General features: G+C 40.4%; 1 protein-coding gene across 2 annotated transcripts in view; it reads left to right on the plus strand.

Annotated features, from left to right (window-relative positions):
* The window catches only part of RASSF3 (Ras association domain family member 3), a 76,120-nt gene extending 59,630 nt beyond the window's left edge, over window positions 1-16,490 (plus strand). For both annotated transcript variants that reach the window (XM_054274649.1, XM_054274641.1), the window contains exons 2-5: window positions 10,215-10,322; window positions 11,835-12,102; window positions 13,156-13,271; window positions 13,640-16,490. In XM_054274649.1, coding sequence (XP_054130624.1) covers window positions 10,215-10,322; window positions 11,835-12,102; window positions 13,156-13,271; window positions 13,640-13,789 — 642 coding nt within the window. In that variant the 3' untranslated portion in view covers window positions 13,790-16,490. The remainder of the gene's footprint in view (window positions 1-10,214; window positions 10,323-11,834; window positions 12,103-13,155; window positions 13,272-13,639) is intronic.
* The last annotated feature ends 4,666 nt before the right edge of the window (window positions 16,491-21,156 follow it).

Consider the following 21,156-nt stretch of genomic DNA (forward strand, 5'->3'; position numbering starts at 1 on the left):
TATTTTCCTTCTTACTGGAACAGCAATCAAATCTGAGCTCTGAAGTCTAAATAATTTCTAACTGGAATTCCAGTCAAATTGAATGAAGGTGGAGAAAGAACTGAAAAGTTCCTCTTTGCTGCAGCTTGGAGATAATTGCCTAAGGGGTTCTAATTTTTTTTCTTTCAACATTTGACTTCTTAAGGCTGAGGTTACAAAATAGAGGTAAAATCCTATCATTAAGGTCAATGTAAGTTTACACTGCAGTATTACATGGTCTCTTGTTTGCCCCCATGCTTTTTTCTTTCTTGAATTTTTGCCAGATCAGTTCAAGCAGTAGTAGGTAAAGCTAATGATTACAGTATGCTGGTTTAGAAATGTCTTTTGGCTACTATCTGATTTTTAATAAAATGTGGCAATTAAAAGGCTGTAGCAAAGGGTACAGTCATTACAGTTTTAATTGTTAATGAAATGTGCCAGGTGATTTAAATTTTCTGGAGCGTGAAAGAAGGAGGAAGTTTTTCATGCAGGCCAGGCTGCAGGGGTGCATCCTTTTGTCTGCACCATGAAATATCTAATTTGGATGTCTCTTTGAAGAGACCAGTTTTTAATATTTCTGTGAAAGCTCTGTAGAGACTTAATTGCACAAAATGCAGTGAGAGAGGTCGTGTTGGTGTAAAAAAATTTTCTATGGACTTATTTCATGAAAACCCAACTTGTTTTGAAGTAGAGCCACAGTCAGTGTAGACTGTTAGATTTTGGATGGAGTTAGTTTTTAGCTCTGTTTTGCATATACATAAAGCAGCAGTTACATAAGTTGACTGTAAATGCATGTGATGGTTTTATTGTGATCATATTTAACATACTAAGAAGATACTTCTGCTGCTTTGGCTTAGAGGTTGGGAATATTACTGAACATGCAAGTGATTGCTTACAAGTTGGAGCATTGTCTGAGTCTGCCAGTTATTGTTGCAAGCTTTTGAGGCCTTGCAAAAGCAGACTTCATTTGAAATACAGATAGTTTTACTTCCTTAATTTGTGGGGGTTTGAGATACATGTACGGCAGAGGAGGGCATTTCCCTTAAGAAAAGTTTCAAATGTGAGATCAGCACCAGGATGATAAAGACAGTAACATAACTTTTTGAATTTGAAGAACTGTATGTTCTTCAAAGTACTACATCCTCCCCATAACCCTGGCATTTCTTTGAGAAGACTGTTCATCTTTCTGAACATTTTTTCACTGTAGTGTCTCTGATAAGGGAAGACTGTCAGGGTTGTTCTATATCCGGAGAGACAATGTGTGATATTTCCTAGGTGAGAATTGTTAGTGTGTATTTTTGAGATTTGTGTTTTTTCTTTTAAGTGGAACAAATCCAAACAAAAATTACTTGGTTGGTGGGACTGTTGTGATCATGTGCAGGCTCACCATTTCTGTCTAACACCAGCCCTAAAAGCTTGGCCTGGTTATGAAGTTCTTGTCTTTTCTTGGTACAGACAGGTTTTAAAAGTAATTTGGTGACACAATCTTAGATCTACCCTACCAAACCCAGGAAGGGAATGTTGCTCTAAAGATAAAATGGTGTTTGACAAACTTGGCAAAAGCTGGCACATCACCCAGCTTCTGCTGAGACAAGGCCCACAGCTGAGCCTGCTTCAGACTGGGAAGTGCTGGCAGCAAGCACAGGAAGAACACTCTGCCTTGGCCTGGCACGGGGCTCGCTTCCCCAGCAATGGCTGCTTGGTTTCCAATGCCAGCTTTAAAGTAAAATGTAGAGAGTTGCATTTGTAGACCTGGGAGGTTGTCATTGTAAGCAACCTCTTCCTACCTTCTGTTGTATGGAATGTGTTGGATTCTTGCATTGTAGGGTCATATGCAAATGCTGTGGTTTAATAACCCAGAGCCCTAACGTTACTTAGTTGTTTGATCTCTACTTGTATTAGTACCCTGGGCTTCAGACCATATTTAACTTTCAAGATACACTAAGTAGTTTTCAGTACAATATCCTGTATAAGCTTGTTTCCTAATAGTCTTTTAAAAGCTTGATTTTGTTGTACAGGTCACAGAGGCTGGTAATCCATTTTAGTTCATTAAACACCTTATGTTCTTAAATAGCCAGCAGTTAAAACTCCCACTTTCTGAAGAGGAGACCTGAAGGAAATTATTTACTGTCTGTGATACTTCTTACATCTAGTTTTACTGAAATTTGCAAAACTGAAAGAGCTGTTAAATATTATTTAAATCATGTAATATATTTCTTTAAAAACATGACATAGTCTGGAGAGGGGAAAATGTACAAATCTGTGTAAAATCTGTTGTGTCTTTACGGACAAAATCTAATGCTAAGCCTGAGTTGCTGTTATTTGTACAGTTGGTTTTCACTTTAAACAGATGACTGCTTTTTTGAAACTGGGTTGCGTGCCAGTAGTTAAAGTACAGCCATGTAGGGTACAACAGGGTTTGTAACTAGGGGTTTTCAGAGGTGATGTCATGATGAACTTAAATCAAACTTTAGCAACAATGTTAATGTCACCAACAAATATATTCAGTTTCCTAGCCTTCCTTTCACAACATCTGAACATGAACTGTGTTTATATTGCTTCTGTTTGAAGGAAAATAATTTGTTAAAAGGAATAAAGGGAAGTTACAACTTTTGTTTGGTTTCTCTTCTTCTTAAAAATACTCACCATGTAAACATTTGAGTGTTTACATCAGAGGGGGCAGATGGAGCCATAATGTTTGTCATTATTTGCTTTGCTTTGTCATTCATTGCTTTCATTTGCATGCCAAACCACATGGTGATACTTGGTAAAAACCAAAATAATCTGAAAGTAACAAGTATTTATTAACTCTAATGCTTGTACCTTGTAAAATTATGATAAAATTATAAACTGTGGTGTTGCATGGGGATTTCTGTAACCACTGTGGAAGGGAGACCACATTGCCACATGGATAAAAGTAAAGATATTTCATACCTGCAGCATACAGATTTATAAACAAAGAGCATTTAAGCTTTGGTGCACCTATGTCACAAGTTCTGATACAGGTCTGGTCCCCACATTCCATTTTTGTGGTTAGTTTCCTTGCTGTAAAATGATTGAGAGGATGGAGCAACTGCCTTAGGAAGACTAAGGAGTTCAAGGCTCCTCAGTTTGGAGAGGAAAAAAAGGAATGTGTGTGGTGTGGTTTACAAAATCACAAAGGTGATCGAAAAGCTGAAGGTGAAACTTGAGTGTACGAGGTTTTGCCATATTAGTCGTATGGCTAAAGCAATATGCAATATGCTTCAATGTTTTTGACAGAAGTTATCTCCTATCTTAATAGAAGATCAGCTTAAAGCAGATGGCAGTACCTCTTCTCACTGCAGTCATGAATCTGTGGAACTTGCTGCCACAGGAGGGGCAGAGACAGGCAGTGTTGGCAGGTTCAGAAAGGGTTTCTGTGCCTGCATAGGCACCAAGGCCATAAATGGACACCGAACAGACTCGGAAGGGAGGTGCCCTCTGAATTCCTGCTTCCACACTTGTGGATGCCAGCAGAGAGGCTGCAGAAAAGGCTCACGTGCTTGCTGGAAATAGCCTTTGTTTTTGCTGTGCTGAAGGCAGGCTGTCAGGCTGGATGCCCTGTGCACCTGACCTGGGAGGGTGCCACTTCTCTTGCTCTGTCAGGGGGACATGTTGTGGGCCATTCTTGAACTCTCTTAATATCAGGATAATGGTTCAAACTCATGTCAGCCAAACCTGCTTAGAAAAACAAAATCTTTTCCTGAAAAAGAAACTGCTTCCTTGCCTTGTGTGCCACTGTGGGAGTTGGAGCTCCCTGACTGCAAAAAGTAAAAGGTATTACAGGAAGATACAGAGATTATTCTGCCCACATCCATCCTGTCAGAAAAATTCCTCTTTCCCTGACCCAGAGAGCAACCTCATCTTGTTCAGGAGGATGCAAACATTTCAAGATTCAGCTATGTGATAAGGTCAGTGCTTGGAGATACTTGGATGCTAACATTTCTTCTTAGCCACCCTGCCCCCAATTGGTCTTCACAGCATTTTGGCTACTGGTGTCTGTGACTGGCTGTGACCAGTGTCCCTGCTTGGTGAGTCTCAGGGTTTCAGGTGAAGGAGGAGCACATATCTGGAGTTCAGGCTTGCCCCAGGATAGAAGCAGGAATTACTGTCAGTGGGAAAGCTGCTGTGCTCTCAGGAGAGTCAGGATGAGGGAGAAGTAAAATGCTTGTTTCAGAATAGTTTAATTGCAAGGTTTCAGTTTCTTTCTTTCCTGTAGGAGTGCTGCCAGGCTGTAGGAAAGAGTGTTCTTTCTTGCAGGAGTAACAACTGAGATCAGAATTCCATTAATTTTGTTTCCTGTATGCTCTGCTGGGCTTTTTTTGTTGTACAATAGCATTGTTACTTAAATCCTTTCTTTAATGCAAATGTGATGTAAGTAGGATTGCACTAGCTGTAATTTTTATGACTAAGCAAGACTATTTTTTTTTAACATAGTTTAGGCTGAATTTCTCATTTTCAAAACTTCAGTGTTTTATTTCAAAAAATATTTCTGGCCACAATTTACAGCAAGATCATGACATCTTCATTCATCTGACTGAATCGTGGTCACAGTATGTGTGGGATTAATGTGAAACATGAGAGCTGAGCTAGGGACTGATGTGTCTTAGAAGATTGCTTGAGTTCCCACAGGTCTTTGGTTCTTCAGATTTCTCATAAAAATGCTTTATGGATGTTCCTGGGATAGGTTTAACCTTTTATCTGTTATATTTTCCTCTGTCTTTCAAGCTGAAATAGTAAGAGGAGCTTGGTTTCTCATTCCTCAAGAGATACTAATTTCTCAAAGTTTTGTGAAAATAGCAGGTTGGATGGAAGAGAGAGACCTTGTATCTCTCCATACACAGGAGGCTGCAGTAGCAGTTTGGGGAGCCAGGCATTTGACTCAAGGCAGGGATCCTGAGGCTGCAGGCTTCATGGTTTTGGAGTTTCCTTTCTTTGTGAAACTTTTTCTCAGCCTCATCCCATAGCAGCCTGTAGCTGTTGAGTTTATTAGTGCTTCATTACTGCATGCAGGACCAGGGTTCGGCAGCAGCCATGAGGCTTACACTTCCATAAAGCCACTGATGTGATTCTTCTTTTTTGGGACCACAAGTTGATTTGCAGTTCACTTGAATTGTAATTTGTGCAGTTTTAGTTGTCTTTCTTGAGGATTCATGCTGAGCTAGTCTCATCTAGGCACTCAGCATAAATGTTACGAAGAGAGTGCTGCTTCTCTAAACATCTGTGCTACAATAAATGAGATGAGCATGGGGGGTGCCGCGATAAAGAAAAAACATTTTCTGCTCTTTTTCTTGTGAGGAAGCTCAACTGTGAAGAGGCATTGCATCATGAGCTCTAATGAAAGACCAGCTATTCCCCTTGGGAAAATGAAAGCACTTGCCTCATTTCCCTCTTACTGGCAGCTGTTGCTTAGGAATTCTGTTTGGGAATGAAATGCTGCTTTGGTTGACTTGAGAAGTGGCTTTAATACAAATGGCTGCCAGTGGTGTGCACTGTAAGTGTTGTGAAGGACAGAAAAAATTTCTTAAAAATTAATAGCTCAGACTAGAAAATTAGTGGTTTAGACCCAAATATATAATTTGCATGAGTTCTGATGTGTTCCACTGCGTCCTTGAGACCAGTTTTTGTTTTTCCCATCTGTGCTGGTCTGAGGAAGTGGCAAGATCACATTAGCATCAGGGAGTGGAAGGAGACCAGGAGCTCTGATGAGGAAAACATTTAATTGGGCTGGGAGGAGAAATGGGTGTTGATGTGGCAGATATTACTGAGAATATGGCTTGGTTAAGTGATGGAAGAGAACCTAGCTCAGGTTCTATTCTATATATTTTATTTAATTTTTACAAAAAATAGCATGGAATTGTTTGTGCATTGTTCTATAGAGAAAGTTCCTTTTTTGAGCATTAGCACCCAGAAGTGATATTGTTAAGCCTGGCAACATCTAGGTCTTGGCTGATGGAAGAAGACACAGTGTGAACTGCTCTGCTGGTTGTGCTCATGCTTCACTCTGCTGCTGTGACATACACAAGGATCTGTGGTTAGGAAACTCATCACCAGGCCTGACTTTTGAAGAAAGGCAGTTTCCCAATTCCCTGCACTGTTGTGGGGTGTGTGCTGGGTGTCTTGTAGGGAGCCAGAGATGAATCAGCCTGGAGACTAATCATGCTCCCCTTGTGCCTGAGCAGTGCACTGGCTTTGAGAAGCTGTGCCCAGTCTCACCTCCAAAATGCTCTTGCTCCTTTGTTTAAAGCAGCTGCCTTTGGAGCAATTGCTTTCCCTGTGCAGGTGTGGCATCAACCATTTGGTAGCCATTTCAAGAGCAGGATGTCAGAAGCACATTGTAAAGCATGGTAGAGATGAATGAAGTACTGCTGTTGTATTGGATGACTCAAGGTCTTCACAGGTAATAAATTTACCTGCTGAGATAACCAGGTGGAATTTGATCTGTTAACAGGAGCAGAGTTAGCAGGGGACAGCTTTTCTTTTAGTGGGTCCTGTTATGAAGCACCTGCTATTTCCTGTGGGAAATGAGTTTGTCAAGTCTTCCTCAACCCACCTAAGGATGCTGGTCAGAGAAGACTTACTTATTTTAACTTCTCATGTGTCTAGCAAAGCTGTATGGCAAAATTTAGGTACCATTGTATGCTGAGAGCAATTCAGCCCCAGGAAAGTTGGGGGGAAAAGCCAGGGAAAAAAACCCTGTATAACAGCTTGTTAGCTTCTCTTTGCATGTTGGCTAAGTATAATTAAGAAAATTAAAAGACACAGGTGCCTGAAGTCTGTGTATCCTGCTTAATGACATTCAGTGAGAGCAGCTGACCCAGTGAATCATGGTGGGCTGAGGTTTTCTTGTTCATAAACCCAGTGAGTTGCTCCTTTGTTGGTTTTCTGTTGGCAGCAGTCATGTGGGATTTAGTGTCTCTGCAGTTTGTGTGACAGCAATGTGATTCTCTCTGAGTCCTGGTGTGTAGCTGGTGAGGAGGTTTTGTTTGCTTGGTTGAAGTTGTACCCTGATGAATGAGTAGTTGGAGTGTTCTGAGCTTTTTGTTTGGATGCAGGCTGGTATCACCAGATTAATTCATTAAGATCTTGGTCTTAGGTTTCCAGTGGCATCGAGTTACTGCCTCTCCTGGGACACATCTTCACTTTTCACTGCCTCTCGTCTTGATAGTGAAAGATGGAGGAGAAGGGTGAAAATGACTGTAAACAGCATTTCTGCCTATGATGTATTTTATTTTTATTGAATGATTTTGGGTCCCTTTGTCTGATTTAATCCCAGTAGTCCTCTTTGTATTCAGTTCAGAGATTTGCTATGAACTCCATGCTGTTGAAGTTAATTAAGGCCCAGGCTTTGGTTGTTTAGGAAATGAGTTAGAGGTACATTTGTTGGCAGAGTGCTCACTACAAAAGGAGGTAATCCCCGCTTTTGCGTAAACACACAGATGTGTTTTTGTGGACTTAATTGAGCTTTGCCAAAATTGTCTGGCCTCTAGTGCAAGAAGGGAGAAATTCCTGTGGTATGTTCAAGTGTGGAATCATGTTTAACTCGTTTGATGGATGACAGCTGCCCCAGTGATGCCTTGTGGCCCTCGGCTCTGTAGTGGGTCTGCCCCTGGGAAGGCTGACTACGAGAGCATCACCAGGGCAGGTCTGTGGGAAATCAGCTGCCTTGGGTGCTGGGCTTGGATTTTGCTTGTCATGCCTGCTTCCGTGGCAGTCCCTAGGATTAGAGTGATCTCGTGGGCTGGTGCCCTTTCTAACCAGATCAAACTTCTGTCATTTTGGGAGAGCAGTATGAAAACTCTCCTGTGCGAAAATAGGAGAAAGTTTCTTGCTGTCTGTTCATACCCACCAATTCACCAAGGTTTTTGTTTCCTTGTCCTTTTTTTTCTTCTTAATAATGCATGCAGATAATTTCCTAGATGTCAGCCTTGTGAACTTTACCCTGTGCCATTGCCATTATAGGCAATAGGTTCTTTTTGTCATCTGCAGTTATTAAAGGTCTTTTTTGTGGAATTAAACTTGCAGGTGCACAGAAGTTAATGTGAAGTGGTTGTTTATTTGTTTATTTTTTGTTTTTTAAACAAAGGTTGATATTTCAACATAGGAAAGGTGAGTTTTTTCCCTCTTTCCTAGTTAGTGATTTTTGCTTAATAATAGCGGATGTTGTGGGTAACTTCAGTATTTAAGGTGACAGTTCCAACAGGGTAGGTACCTGCTTGAACAATCAGAAATGAATTAATAATAAGCATTAAAGCAGAGGTGTCTGGTATTGGAATTTCAGTATCGATATTGTTAGTAGATTGGAGAGGTATGAATGCTTGTCTCTGAGGTGAGTCTTGGCTGGTATCCTTGGGAAGGAGTTTGTCTGCACTTACACTGACAGGGAATGTTGCAAGTTAAAGCTTGGGTTCTTGAAATGTGTCACATAGATGTCAGAGGCTTGCAGACTGTTTCTTGTCCCTTTAGTATCCACTTATTTTCCTTTGTGCCTCTTCTGTTTGCCCCCAGATTGAACACTATAAAGCTGAAAGAGCCTTTGGGGAGATGAAGTGGGCAGTTTAAATTGAGCTGTCTTTCTTCATAGTTTGGGGCAGATGGAAAACAGAAGGGCAAGAAGGCTTCATTTCTCTTGAGAGAATAGAGACTTGAATTCTGAAAACGTTCAGTAATTGGGTATTTGTAATTTAGTAGGTGGGGTCTGGCAGCTGTGCAAAATGCTACACAATCTTAAATTGTGCTTAAGGACCTAATGGCAGAGTTGTCTTTCACTGGTGTTCCTTTTTTGCCTCAGTTTCCTGATCTTGAAATAAAGGTATGTTCTCAGTGTTATGCAGGAAATCAGTATCTCAGCCCAGATCAGAATTCAAGGTTTCTGGCTTCAAGTTCTCCATTCAGACCACACCTTTCTTTTTATAGCCATGGGAAAAAAGTCTGCTCCAGCATGTCATTTAGTGAAATGCCATATAGAAAAAGCAAAACTAAGCCTAAAAGAGCTAAAAATAGTTGATTTTAAATTAGGAGACAGAAAAAGTTCAGGAGATTCTTTCTGGCAAGTGGAACCTTACAATGCCACAGCAGATGTGCTCATCTTTGGGGTAGTGTCTGGCAAACTGAAGTGCCTGCAAAGATGTGTGCTGAGTTGTGCTGAGTGGTGTCCAATAGAGTGGGATTCTGAACAGGCCACTGGTCAGGGAAGCCCTTCCTCAGGATACATTACACTGGAATGTGTTTGGGAGGACAGGTGGAACTGGGACTTGGTTTGTGTGTAGAGTGAATGTGCTCAGGTGTTCTCTGAAAGCATCGAGGCTCTTCAAAGCTTCTCCCTTTTCTAATTGAAGCCTTAAATCATCAAAGCTGAGAGCTGAAACTCTTTCATACTATATATGGCATTTGTGCTAGTGGTAGAAACTGGAGTGTATTTATAACACTGGTTTGCTGCTGTGGGACTACAGATTGGGAACAAATGTTTGTTTGGAAAAAATCCAATTCCAGGGTCTTCTTTTACTGCCACACGTGAAATCCACAGCAACCTTGTAAAAGCAACAGTTGAAAAATCTTAATAAGGCCTCCCCCATGGGAAAAACACCCATGCAATTGGTGTAACATTATGTATCTGGAGAGTTACTTCTGATGGTTTGTGCAGTAGGCAGTGACCCTGTGTGTAACATCCTGTCTGTCACATTGCAATGCTGGGATGCTGTCGTGTTGTTGGCACACACTGGGATTGTTGGGGTTTCTTGCTAGGACGTGCTGCTCTTTTCAGATGTGCTCCTGCTTTGTTCAGAAATACCTATTTGTGCCCCAGGTAATAGTTAATGAAAATTTTAAGTGTTCTTTACAGGATGGCGTAGCATTGACATGAGAAGATCAAGCCATAAGCCGAGCTGAGCTCTCTTGCATACTGCTGCAAAATATTTGAAGGAAAACAGTTGGCAACAAAAGGGCTCAGGTGTCTTTGGGTGTGTTGATTAAACTATCTCCCTGCCATCTCCCTTCAGTCCCAGTGTTCTGTTTGATTTGCTTCACGTGTTAATCATTGCTGTTGCTGCACAGCTATTACTGTTATGTTGAGCCTCTGTGGAATAATTACCATTTGGACTAAGAATGTTTGTATCCAGAATCATAAAATAATTTATTTTATACTGTGTTTTAAAACTACTGTCTTGTTTTTGAAGGATGTTCAGAAGGAGAGAGAACCTCATGTTTATCTCAGCAAAGAAGAAGTTAAAGAGAAGATACAAAGCTATAATTCATCTGTCACTGATAAATTAAAGATGACCTTGGTAAGTTTTGCATAGAATTCCTGTAATTTTTAATGTTGAGTTGTAGCTTTGTAGTGCATTGCGAATTGTTTTATTCTTAGCATCTTACATATAAAACTCTCTGTTTAGATGGTTTTCTAAGAGACTTTTCCTTAGACTGACAAATTAAAATCTCATGTCTGAAATGCTTTTTATCCCTGTAGCTCTTTTACATGGATCAAAACAACAAAGTGTTCTAAAAACAAACTGATGTACCTGTGTTTAAGGTAAACTGTCAGCTGGCACTAAGCTGTACATTTGTCAAAATTTTCTTACCAATTCTGAAAATGCTCAGATGGTAAAAATGAAGGTATATTTTTCTTGTTTTTGCAGATAAATTTTTGTCAGATTTCTTTGATAAGGATGCTCAAGCAGTGATAAAAGTTAAAACATGCAATATTTATTATAGGATACTTAACTTTCAGAGTAGTCATACAAGTTTTCAGCATGAAGATACTTTCTTCCCCCAAAAACCATAGAAATTACAGACTGGAATTCATAAGACTTCTCATTTCAAAGGATTGTGAACCAGGTTTAATGTTCAGTTGGGTTTACTCAAGTCCATACTAACAAAATTCACATCTATCTGCTTAGCAATCTGTTAAAAAGTTGTTAGGCTGTCCAGATTTTGTAATACATGACATATTCCTGTGGGTGTATATGGAAATTGTGAAATTCCATTATATCCTAAACCATATAAGTATAACTATGTACTAAAAAGATCTTTGTTATGTGTTTGACTTATTATGCCCAAAACTAGATTGTCAAAATTTTTCTAGCTCAGTAAGGTTTGATTGGCTTTGCTGTTTTGTCTTTCAAGAGCAACTGAAATAAACATTTTCAGATGTTACTTGGATTGACATTTATTCTGGGGTTTTGCCTGGGTTTTTTGTTGTTTATTGGGGTTTTTTTGTTTTTGTTTCTTTGAGTTTTTGGGATTTTTGTTTGATTGTTTGAGTTTTGGGGGTTTTGTTTGGTTTTTTGTTTATTTTCTTGTGAGTTTTTTGGGGTTTGTTTTTTTTCTGTTGGTTAGGGCTTTTTTCAACATGATTTGACCATTTAAAGGCCTCAGACTAAGTTGACAAAGACACCTAAAATGTGGGAGATAATTTCTGTATTTCTGCACAAAATCTGTTGCTGAAGATGGTATTAGTGATCTTTTTCACTTCATAGTCCTCTCCTGAAGTGAAAACTTATCTCTGGTATGTTGTACCTTTTGCTTGATGAACCCTAATATACTTAGAATTCAGCAGTTATTATTAAGAAAAAATTAATACTCAGTAGTTACTAATAAGAAAAATTTCTATTCAGAAGGCCTACCAGAAAGAATAACTGTCTGAATTATGAAAGCAGTGCCTTTCCTGTGAGATGTCATGTGTTGCAGTGGTATTTAAACAGTGCTCACTGTGAGCATGTTCATGTGCCTGCTGCACTGCTGTGTCCCAGGGGTGACTGCTGATGATTGTAACTGTCCAGGCCTGTCCTTGGTTGCAGAACGCCAATGGGATTTACACTGGCTTCATCAAGGTGCAGATGGAGCTGTGCAGACCCATCACTGTGCAGCCCTCCCAGAGCCAGGGCAGGTGTGCTCCCAGCAGCCAGGAAACTGCTTTCTACCTGCCAGAGGGCTGTGTGAACACCCTCCACATCAGCAGCACCAACACTGTGCGGGAAGTGATCGAAGCCTTGCTCAAGAAGTTCTTTGTGGCTGACAACCCTGCCAAGTTTGCACTTTATAAACGCTGTCACAAGGAAGATCAAGGTATAAACTGAGCCTGAGGCATTTGGGTAATGGAAGGGTTTGGGGAGGGAGTTGTGCTATAGTAATACTTGAAATTAGCAAGGTGGAAGAAGTCAGATAAATGGGGTAATAGTCTTTCTACCTTGTCTTTTTTTCCATGTATAAAGTAGCATGGCAAGATTGTAAAAGACTGGAGGTATTTCAGGATAATTCATCCAAGACAAAGTCACCTGCTAAAACATTACACAGATCTCCTGTGCTTTGCCATCCATTTTATTTTATTTCATGCCCTTATCAGGTCCTAAATTTCAGCTGGCTGATACACTGCAGAGTTGTGAGATGAAGTTACAGGCCAGGTTTTCAAACAGATAAGCCATGGTGTCTGTGATGCATGAGGTACTGGCACTGGCAGGACACTCTCGAGGTGACAACCATGGGGACATGTCTTGTGCTCACGTGTTAGTGCTCACGTGGCTGGCCCTGGGCACTGGCTGCTGTTAGGAGTTTGTTGTAAGTTGTGATGGGAATACCAGAAGATGGAAAAGGGGTTTTTTAGGGAAAGGTGCATTTTGCCAGTGTTGTGTTCTTGCACTTAGAATCTGCCTTCCTTTCATGGATATTGAGAGCAGTTTCAGTAGTTCCGATGTTTCTGACTCTCAGATAAGCGGAGTTGTCTTTTAGACTTCGTGTGTGAAATTTTAAGTGGAAAACTTAAATCAGAGCAGTGATACACAGCTGTGATGTCATAAATGCTTAGATAGAGCAACAGATCTGTGTGTTGTGGTTTTTTCTTGTGGGTTATTTTTCCCCCCTGCCTTGCATGTACTGTGTTGACAGGAGGCCATTTAATTCCTGTGCAAATGCAGTATTGCACTGTCACCATCAGTCACCTGCTCAGCTCCTCCCTAAAACTCACTGCTCAAAACCAGTATGTAGACTGATAGTATGTGTGTAAATTTTAGCTACACATGCATCTTTCTGAAATTTTTGTAGCATTAGCTAGCATTAGTCATTCCAAGTGTTGGAGTCATTGTTGGTAAAGATGCTAATGACTGTGGTTTCCTTCTCCTGCAGTTTATACCTGCAAGCTGTCAGACAGAGAACATCCCCTCTACCTGCGCTTGGTGGCAGGCCCCAAAACAGAAATGCTCAGCTTTGTTCTGCGCGAGCATGAAACTGGAGAAGTCATGGTAGGTCGCACCCTGCTGGGCCAGTGTTTGTGTAACCTCCTGGGTGAGTGGGCTTCTGTTTGAGCTGTGCTGACTGGGCAGGTCATTTTCTGGAAGCAGACTTGTTTCCCCTGTTAATTTCCTTTGTGCCTTTTATAAACATTTCATTTGTGGTTAGATTGACCTGTTGTTACTTGCAGAAGAAAAAAACTAATTGAAAGAGTAAAATATTTTCAGATGCCCTAAGATTTATGAGGAAGGTGCGTGATACTGTTTCAGTTGGAAATTGTCTACAATGTCTGAGGTTTTGTTTGGAAACACTGCATATATAAAAGATGTATGAATTTTCTGTTGATCTCATCCATTCTTTGCACTCTCTGTCTTTGCAGTGGGAAGCTTTCAGTATTCCTGAGCTGCAGAACTTCTTGCGCATACTGGACAAAGAGGAAAGCGACCAACTGCAGCTCTTGAAGAACCGCTATGCAGCTTACAGGGGCAAGCTTGAAGAAGCCCTTCGGGGGGTGCTGAAGCCTGGCTAAAAGGGGCCAAAGGACACTCAGGAAAAGTGCTACCAAACGTCATAGAGCATGCCAAACCCAAGTACAAAGAGCAGCAGAGAGTCGTTCTCTTTATTCAGAAGACTGTTTTGTGATGCCAGGGTAGACTTAGTTCCATAAGCCAGGTCACTTAGCATCTTGCACCCACAAGTAAGGGATTCTGCATGTTTGTACATCAGTTTGCAACCCTCTGTGTGCCTAGAGAGTTTCCCAAGTTATCTTGGTGCAAGCTGTGAAACTGTAAGCAATTTCCTAGGATGCTATGAAATACCTTTGTTTTTTCTTCTTTGCTTAATGGTATCTTTACAAGTAAGGATGTGCAAATTGATGGGTTAAAAAATATTATTAAAGCCATTTGGATGAGAATTAGAGCGCTATGTTAGATATGAAATTGATTTGCACTACCTTTCTGTTTTTGAATAGTTACTGTAAAATTTGTGAGAGAACTGTTATAGGTGGAGAGCTCATGAGATCCTGTGGTTTGTACTGTGAAATTGTGGAAAGCTTTCAAGTGGTCTTTGGGAAGAAAGTAAAGAGAAGGTTGAAAAGAAGGTGAGAGTTGGGGGAGAAGAACTCTAATAGCTGACAGGAGGTTTTAAATGAAAATAGTATTTACACAGAGGAAAGTTGAAATACTAATTCTACAAGGTTAAAGTTTCAGTATGTTTTAATATTGTGAATAAGTTTTATGGTTTTAACTGTGTAAATCCACACTGGAAAAGGAATAAAGAAATAGAAATAGTGGGAAGGAACAAGAAGCAAAAGCTAAGTAAGAATGGAAATGGAGCTGCACATACAGGTCCCTTTTGGAGAAGCTGATTCCATAAAGGCATAGTCAGGGTTTGAAAAGTGTGGCAAACCTGAAAAGCTGCTTACTTGAATTCTGAAAAGTGGTCCATGTCTCAGATAACTCTGAGAAATACCTGTCTAGCAAGGGTGCAGACGTAAGCTACAACTACAGATGCATTTGATTTTTATTGTGTCAGGTCTTTCCTCTGGCCCAGTGATCCATTTTTAGGGTGGATAATCTTGAATTACCATATCTGAAAGACAGACAGAGCTTCCTCTACTTCTTTCTTTGTTAAAAGCTCAGTCAGGCAAAGAAAGTAAAATTTCTTATTCACATTTCCAGCCCAGCAGAACGTTAACATTTATTGTCTGTTTTGGTGACTGAGCTTACTAACTCTTGCTTTTAATAAGTCAAAACTTTTTTTCCTTTATGATTTTTAAACTCTTAATTGAAAAACTGATTACCAAATTCTGCGGACTGCTGATTTACTTGATTTAAAAGTAGGAAAAATGTAGCAAGAAAACTTTTTACTTTAGTGTAAATATAGTTGTTGTTCTTTCAGAGTTATTTATCTAAAAAAAAGCATGTTCAAAAGAAACCAAAGAAGTGGGTGTGCAATAGAAGCATGGAAGCATGAGGCAGATTTGAGTGACTGATATTGTAGTCATTATCATGCCAGAGAGGAAATGAGTTATGTACTGGGGGGTGGGGGAGTGGAGGAGTGCTAAGGATTGAAGAGCAGCAGAAGTTGTGGTGGGGTTTTTTTCCCCTCTGTTCTTAATGTGTTCATTTTAAATTCCCAAGGAATTGTTAAAACTTTGGTGACATCTAATGGATACTGTGTGAAACTCCAAGATGCTTCTCTTCCCCTTAATTTTATGTAATTGTGCCTTTGTTTCCTTTACTTAGTAAGATTCTTTTTAAAACTCTTCACAAGGTTTTTAGGTAAAAAGAATTTGCAAGCTTATGAGACAATCATAATGTTTTAAAGAGTTAAGAGAAATTAAGAGTAGGACTAACTATAAAATATATCTAAGGCATATCTTGTTTGTTTTTTTAATTTCACATGTAACATTGTAGTGCATGTGTGAGTTAGTAACATTATCCTCAAGTGAGACACTTTATAATGGTTCAGGGAATGCTTTTGTGTTTTGTTACAATTTGTTTTTCTAGGAATGCAGCAGTGTGTTGGTGGGTATTCTGTTAACATCTTAATTTATGTTTCTGCCCATAGCTATGTAATCATTGCATAACTGCTGTCAATATTGAACCATTTGTTGCTCAGATTTAAACACTGTTTGAGTTTTAAAGTTGAGTATAGAAATATGTGAATTTTGGTTTTACTTGAACTAAACTATCAGTCTTTTTAAGTAGGCACATCTTCATTTACTTTAGCCAAAAACCTCAATCAGTGTTGTATGCACTATGAGTCTTGATTTGGGGTGAAGGGGAAGGGGGTGGGGGACCAAAATAAACTTTTATTTTAATTTTGTCTTAGTCCACAGTTAATTATTGTAAGATGTCATGTGTGGAGTTAATTTTCTTCTTTTTTGTTCTACACACTGGCAGTTACAGCAGCTTTAATTTAAAAGAAATGGTCATGCCTGGTCAGTTTTATCTTTTTTTAATTTTAGCATCAAATTGAACTGTCAGAGCTTTTGTTGCAAAACTGTTTTCTTGTCATTATATGATGGTACCAGAATGACTAAATGATGAGGGAGGGGGAATGCAGGGAAACATTAAAGTATATGTCTTTAAATACAAACATTTAAACTATTTATAATTTTAACAAGCTTAGTTTTATTTTTGTAGGGAAGTTTTTATTCCCCTTAAAGTTATTACTGAAATGGCAAAAAAGTGATGGTTCCATTATTAAAGCTGAAGTTGGCAATACTTGGTTACGTGACGTGTGTTTGGTTTTTCCTTTCCCTCGTGATGTGTTGTGATCCTTTTGAGGCCAGGTGGATTTTTGTGAGTCCTGTGGGCAGACACAGTTGGCCTTTAGCCTGAAGTAAGGTTTGCCTGGGACAGAGGGAGGGAGCAGAGCTGGGGGCTCAGGGAGCTGACCCCTCCCTAGGGGGAACGCAGTGGTGCTGGGTGGGACAGCCCACGGGCGGGTTGTTTCCTTTCTGTTGATAAACACCTTGCGGAAACGGGGCCAATACACCAAAACTGGAGGTGATACTCCAGCCCTCTCCCCAGGAACTGCTTTTTACTCCTTTCTATTTTAATGGCGTTTTCTTCAGTAACATCCATGTTTAATTTTCCAGTTACTTACTCTGTGTTTCATTGAAGTGGTTTATTCCTCCCTGATTTAATTGGTGGAAGGGAGCTGCTGAGCTGTTTGCTTTGGTCTCTGTGGCACTTCCCTGGGCACCCTGGCCCTGCAGCAGAGATGGCAGTGGCTCAGGCAGGGCCTTCAAGGCTGGTTTACGTGAGACCTCATCACGGTTTGGTGTGTGCAACAACCCCATTGCAATTGTGTGTGCACTTGGCAAGGCCTGCAAATGGCAAGTGCTTCAGCACTCTGCCAGGGTGGGATGGATAAAAGCCCTAAAGATACTGGGGTCAGCAAAGCTGCTGACCACACAAATCACTGGGCTCTGCCTGTGGCACAGTTAGCTACCACCAGCAATACAACTCAGCGGAAGAAACCTGGTGTGCTTTGGCTGGATCAGGGGCAGAATCATCCATCTGGAGACTGATGAGTTCAGTGTGGGGGCAGAGCAGGAGAGCAGCACCATCTGTGGAAGCAGTTGGGCCACTCCTCTCCATGGCAGGGATCAGCAGGTTGTCAGTCTGCTCTGGATTCCTGCAGGCTGAAGTTTTAGTGCTGAAATTTTTGAACATTTGCAACAAACCCCACCAGACTCCATTCCCTTCCTCCCCTCTTCCTTTATGTGTGTGAGTATAGAGCAGTTTTCTTTCCTTCCCAGGTTCCCAGCATGGGGATTTCCAGCTGCAGTCCTTGCAAATTTTGTCAGCATTCACTTTTTACCATCTCCCATTGATCTGGAACCATTCAGGTACGTTTTCCTCCTTCATTTTAATGTTCAGTGGCATGCTTGTGTTTGTTGGGAAAGAACTGTGCTTTCAAAACTTTCCCTACACTTTTCATCTTGCAGGAGCATATAAATTACACTATTTAAGTTCATGTGCAGAAAAAATAGTTTCTCGTATAGAACTGCAAAATAGAAACACTTTTTTTATTAAGTGAGTTTTGAGCAAAACAATGCTGACTAGTGCAGTATTCATACATTCCCAGAGGGAGATTTGTTAGTATACCTCAGGCTAATGATAAGGAATAAAACTGTCAAGGATTATGGCAATTTTGTGTTTGTATTTGTTTCAGAAAATAAATACTCATAAAAGTCTATATACTCTTAGCTTGGACATAAAAGCTCCACAGAATCCTTAATTTTGTCTGAAGTACCAGTTTTAACAAATTGTTTAAAAAAAAAAAGTTAAAACCATGCTACTAGTATCTGGAATAAAGTCCTATTACTTCAACTAACTTTCTAGTCCAATGTTGTCTTGTTTCTTACATGTACTTCATAATTATTTAGTGCCATTTTGAGACTTCACCTCTTGCCTTAGTTGGATCAAGTGAATAAAAAGCTGCAGGTGATCCTTACAGGACAACTGAAACGTTCAGAGTCTCTTACTCCTGATGATGAAGGCAAGTGGATGACTTCCAGATGGGTAAAGTTATGCATCTGCTACATCTGCTTGGTCAAGAAGCGAGGACTGTGTTGAAAATTCAAGCCAGGTAAGAGGAGACACAGTCTGCTCTCCTGTTTAGAACACAGGTTTAGTGCTGTGACCTGAGGACTTACCTGGTCTGGGGGAATTATTTTCCTCTGGCTGTGTGAGTGGGTAACAGAGATTGCTGCAGTAGCCAGTATGGAGCAGTTGGCAACGCCCAGGTCAGAGCAGTTTGAGCCAAGCACTTCAGACACGGAGCCTGGCTGCTGGCACTCGTTCTGTGGTGTTTTTCAAGGAAATACTGCAAAGGCCAGGACATGTTTGTCTGAAAAGCACCTTCCTGTGCTATGTGCTAGCAAGGTGAGAGGTAATTCCAGAGTGTTCTTGTTTGCCTTTGTGCAAGCTGAAATTAGAAGTGCTTTCAGTTGCAGCAGCGTAGGCCTGACAGGGACCCAGCCCAACACCCTGCACTGAGGCACCCAGTACTAGCAAATGGCTTCTCAAGCTGTTTCCTTCCTCCTTTCCTCAAAGGTGGTTTTTAAAAATTGTCTTTTTACTGCACTTTCTGTTCTCTACCTCTCCCTCTCCAACTTTTGGAAAGGGCAGTGTTCACAACTGGAATTTTGAAGGTTTTTTAAAATCCAAGGATTATTCCTGCAATTGCCAAATCAAACATTTTATGATGCTGTGTAAAGCACTAATTTGGTGCTGTCTTTTCTTGTGTGAATTTTCCATATGAATAAGGATATTACAGATAAGGTAGTTCTGTTTTGCCTTCACTTTACCATGAATACCAATGAGAGGAGTGCAAAACTCCCTTCACTAACTGTAAACCTAAATATAGCATTGTGGCCTTGCACATAGCATGAGAGAAAATAGCATTACAAGTCTAAGATTTCTCTCTTTAAATACAGAATCTGGAATGTGATCAGAAATTTCAGCTGTTTCCAGCATGTCTCAGGAGGAATTAGAATGCCAGTAGATTTTATGACACCGAAGTTCAGCCTCTTGGGTTTTTTTCCCAGGCAAAGCTGTATTAGAACACTGGCTCTGAAACTCTCCCTTCAGTTAAGCAGGTGCTTTCTATATGCCAGTAATCCTAGACAGTTCTTTTAATCTGGACTTGTCAGATGATACTTCCAGAATCTGCCCTCTTTGCTCCCAACATTTTTCCATAGATGTGAGTGAGCAGATGTTAGACACTTCTGTATTTTTATCTGCTCTGGTTTGTCAAATAAGACTCACAGTGAGAACTTGTGGGTTTTTAGTCATACTGGTGCAGAAGGGCAGCATAACTTGTACAGGGTATCTTCCAACACCCGCTGCCAAGTGCCAGCACTCATTTTTGAATGTAAAGTAGGCTGAGTGAAAATGCAGGTCACATGGAAAGAACACAACATCTACCTTGGCTCAATCTGTGTAAATAAAAGATGTATCAGAGGAACATTTCCAGGAAGTTAACAGACTTAACACTACAAGTGTGTTTTGTTGAACAGTAGGTCTAGGATAGGTCATGTGCATTGTGCTGCTTCAGAGCCTGGAGCACCCCAAAGGCAGGACACTCTTTTTGAAGGTGGGACTTAATTGCTGCTGGTGTTTTCTTCTTTAATACTCTGCAGAGAAGCTTTTGAAGTTACTATACCATTTCAAAAGACCTGAAATACTTTTGGGAGGTTTTTGCCTTGGTAATTTGAACACTTCAAAAGCAGAGGAGAAAAATGACTAAGCAGTAAAAAAGGCAGCAAGCCCTGTAGTGTCAGACTTACATGTTTTTGGTATTATTTTAAAACATCGCAGCTAAGCAAAACCACAACACACGGGTTTTTTGCTTAGGATTTTCATGTTGTAAGAGAAGATCTCTATGTTCTTGGTTTGGATCAGTCATTGTAATGTTTTCCTTTCATCTACTGCCCATTTTAGTGAGCTGATAACAGAAGCTAACTTCTGTCCTGACAGAAGACTTGGGACCAAGGTAGCTCATGTGCACTCTGCTGGTGCTTTCACTGATTCTCATCAACAGCATGAGAATATCCCCATGAATCTTTAGTCTCGTCCTTGATGCCTTTGCTCAACCCACAGGAATCTACAAAGTCATTCTTGCCAAGCAAGAGTCATGCAGCTGGCTTTTCCCTAGAACTTGCACAGGAAAAATGAGGAAGTGGGCGATTCAGTTGAGTTTTATCAAGTCCCTCTTATTCCTGTTTTTAGAAAATGGGCGGATTTCGGCAGCTGGAGTAAGTTCAAACAATTTCAACACCTTGAGAAAGCAGATTACTCTGAGATTACTGGACCACAGCTCTAAACACAGTCTAGTAGATATTATCAAAATACTGACAGCTGAATCTGACTACAGCAACATCTGGAAAGGAATAGATTAGCACTGCCCTTTCTTTCTAATCATGGAATTCCCTTGCTCCATCCCTTGAATGAAAGATTAAGGCTGTGTATTTCTTTTTCTAAAACAGGTGATTCCTTTAGCCTCGTAACAGCAATTTTCTTCACAAATGTGGCTTGTTCTTAGAAATTAATGACAAGAAGATGTGGCAAGCTTCCATGACTGATGGTAGTGTCACTTGGGCTGTCAGTGATGGGAATGTCTAATACAGAGCTGCCCTTTCTTGTGGTGCTACAGTAAACTTTATAGTTTTCATAAGCTGGAACATCAAAAGAAAGCAAGCAATGTGCAGGCAGCCATTAAATATTTTTGTCTACTTAATGGAATACTGCTACCTCCCTGCTGAAGGAGAAATGAAGCTGAAATACAAATAAAATGCAGAAATACATGTTTTAACAGCTTGTGAAAGCCTCAGACTTAAACAGGTTAAAGGTGTACCAAGTCACCACCATCTACAGA

Source organism: Melozone crissalis, unplaced genomic scaffold, assembly GCF_028551555.1.
Source record: "Melozone crissalis strain CALT ecotype California unplaced genomic scaffold, PUWL_Pcris_2 ptg000004l_1, whole genome shotgun sequence".
Classification (NCBI taxonomy): domain Eukaryota; kingdom Metazoa; phylum Chordata; class Aves; order Passeriformes; family Passerellidae; genus Melozone; species Melozone crissalis.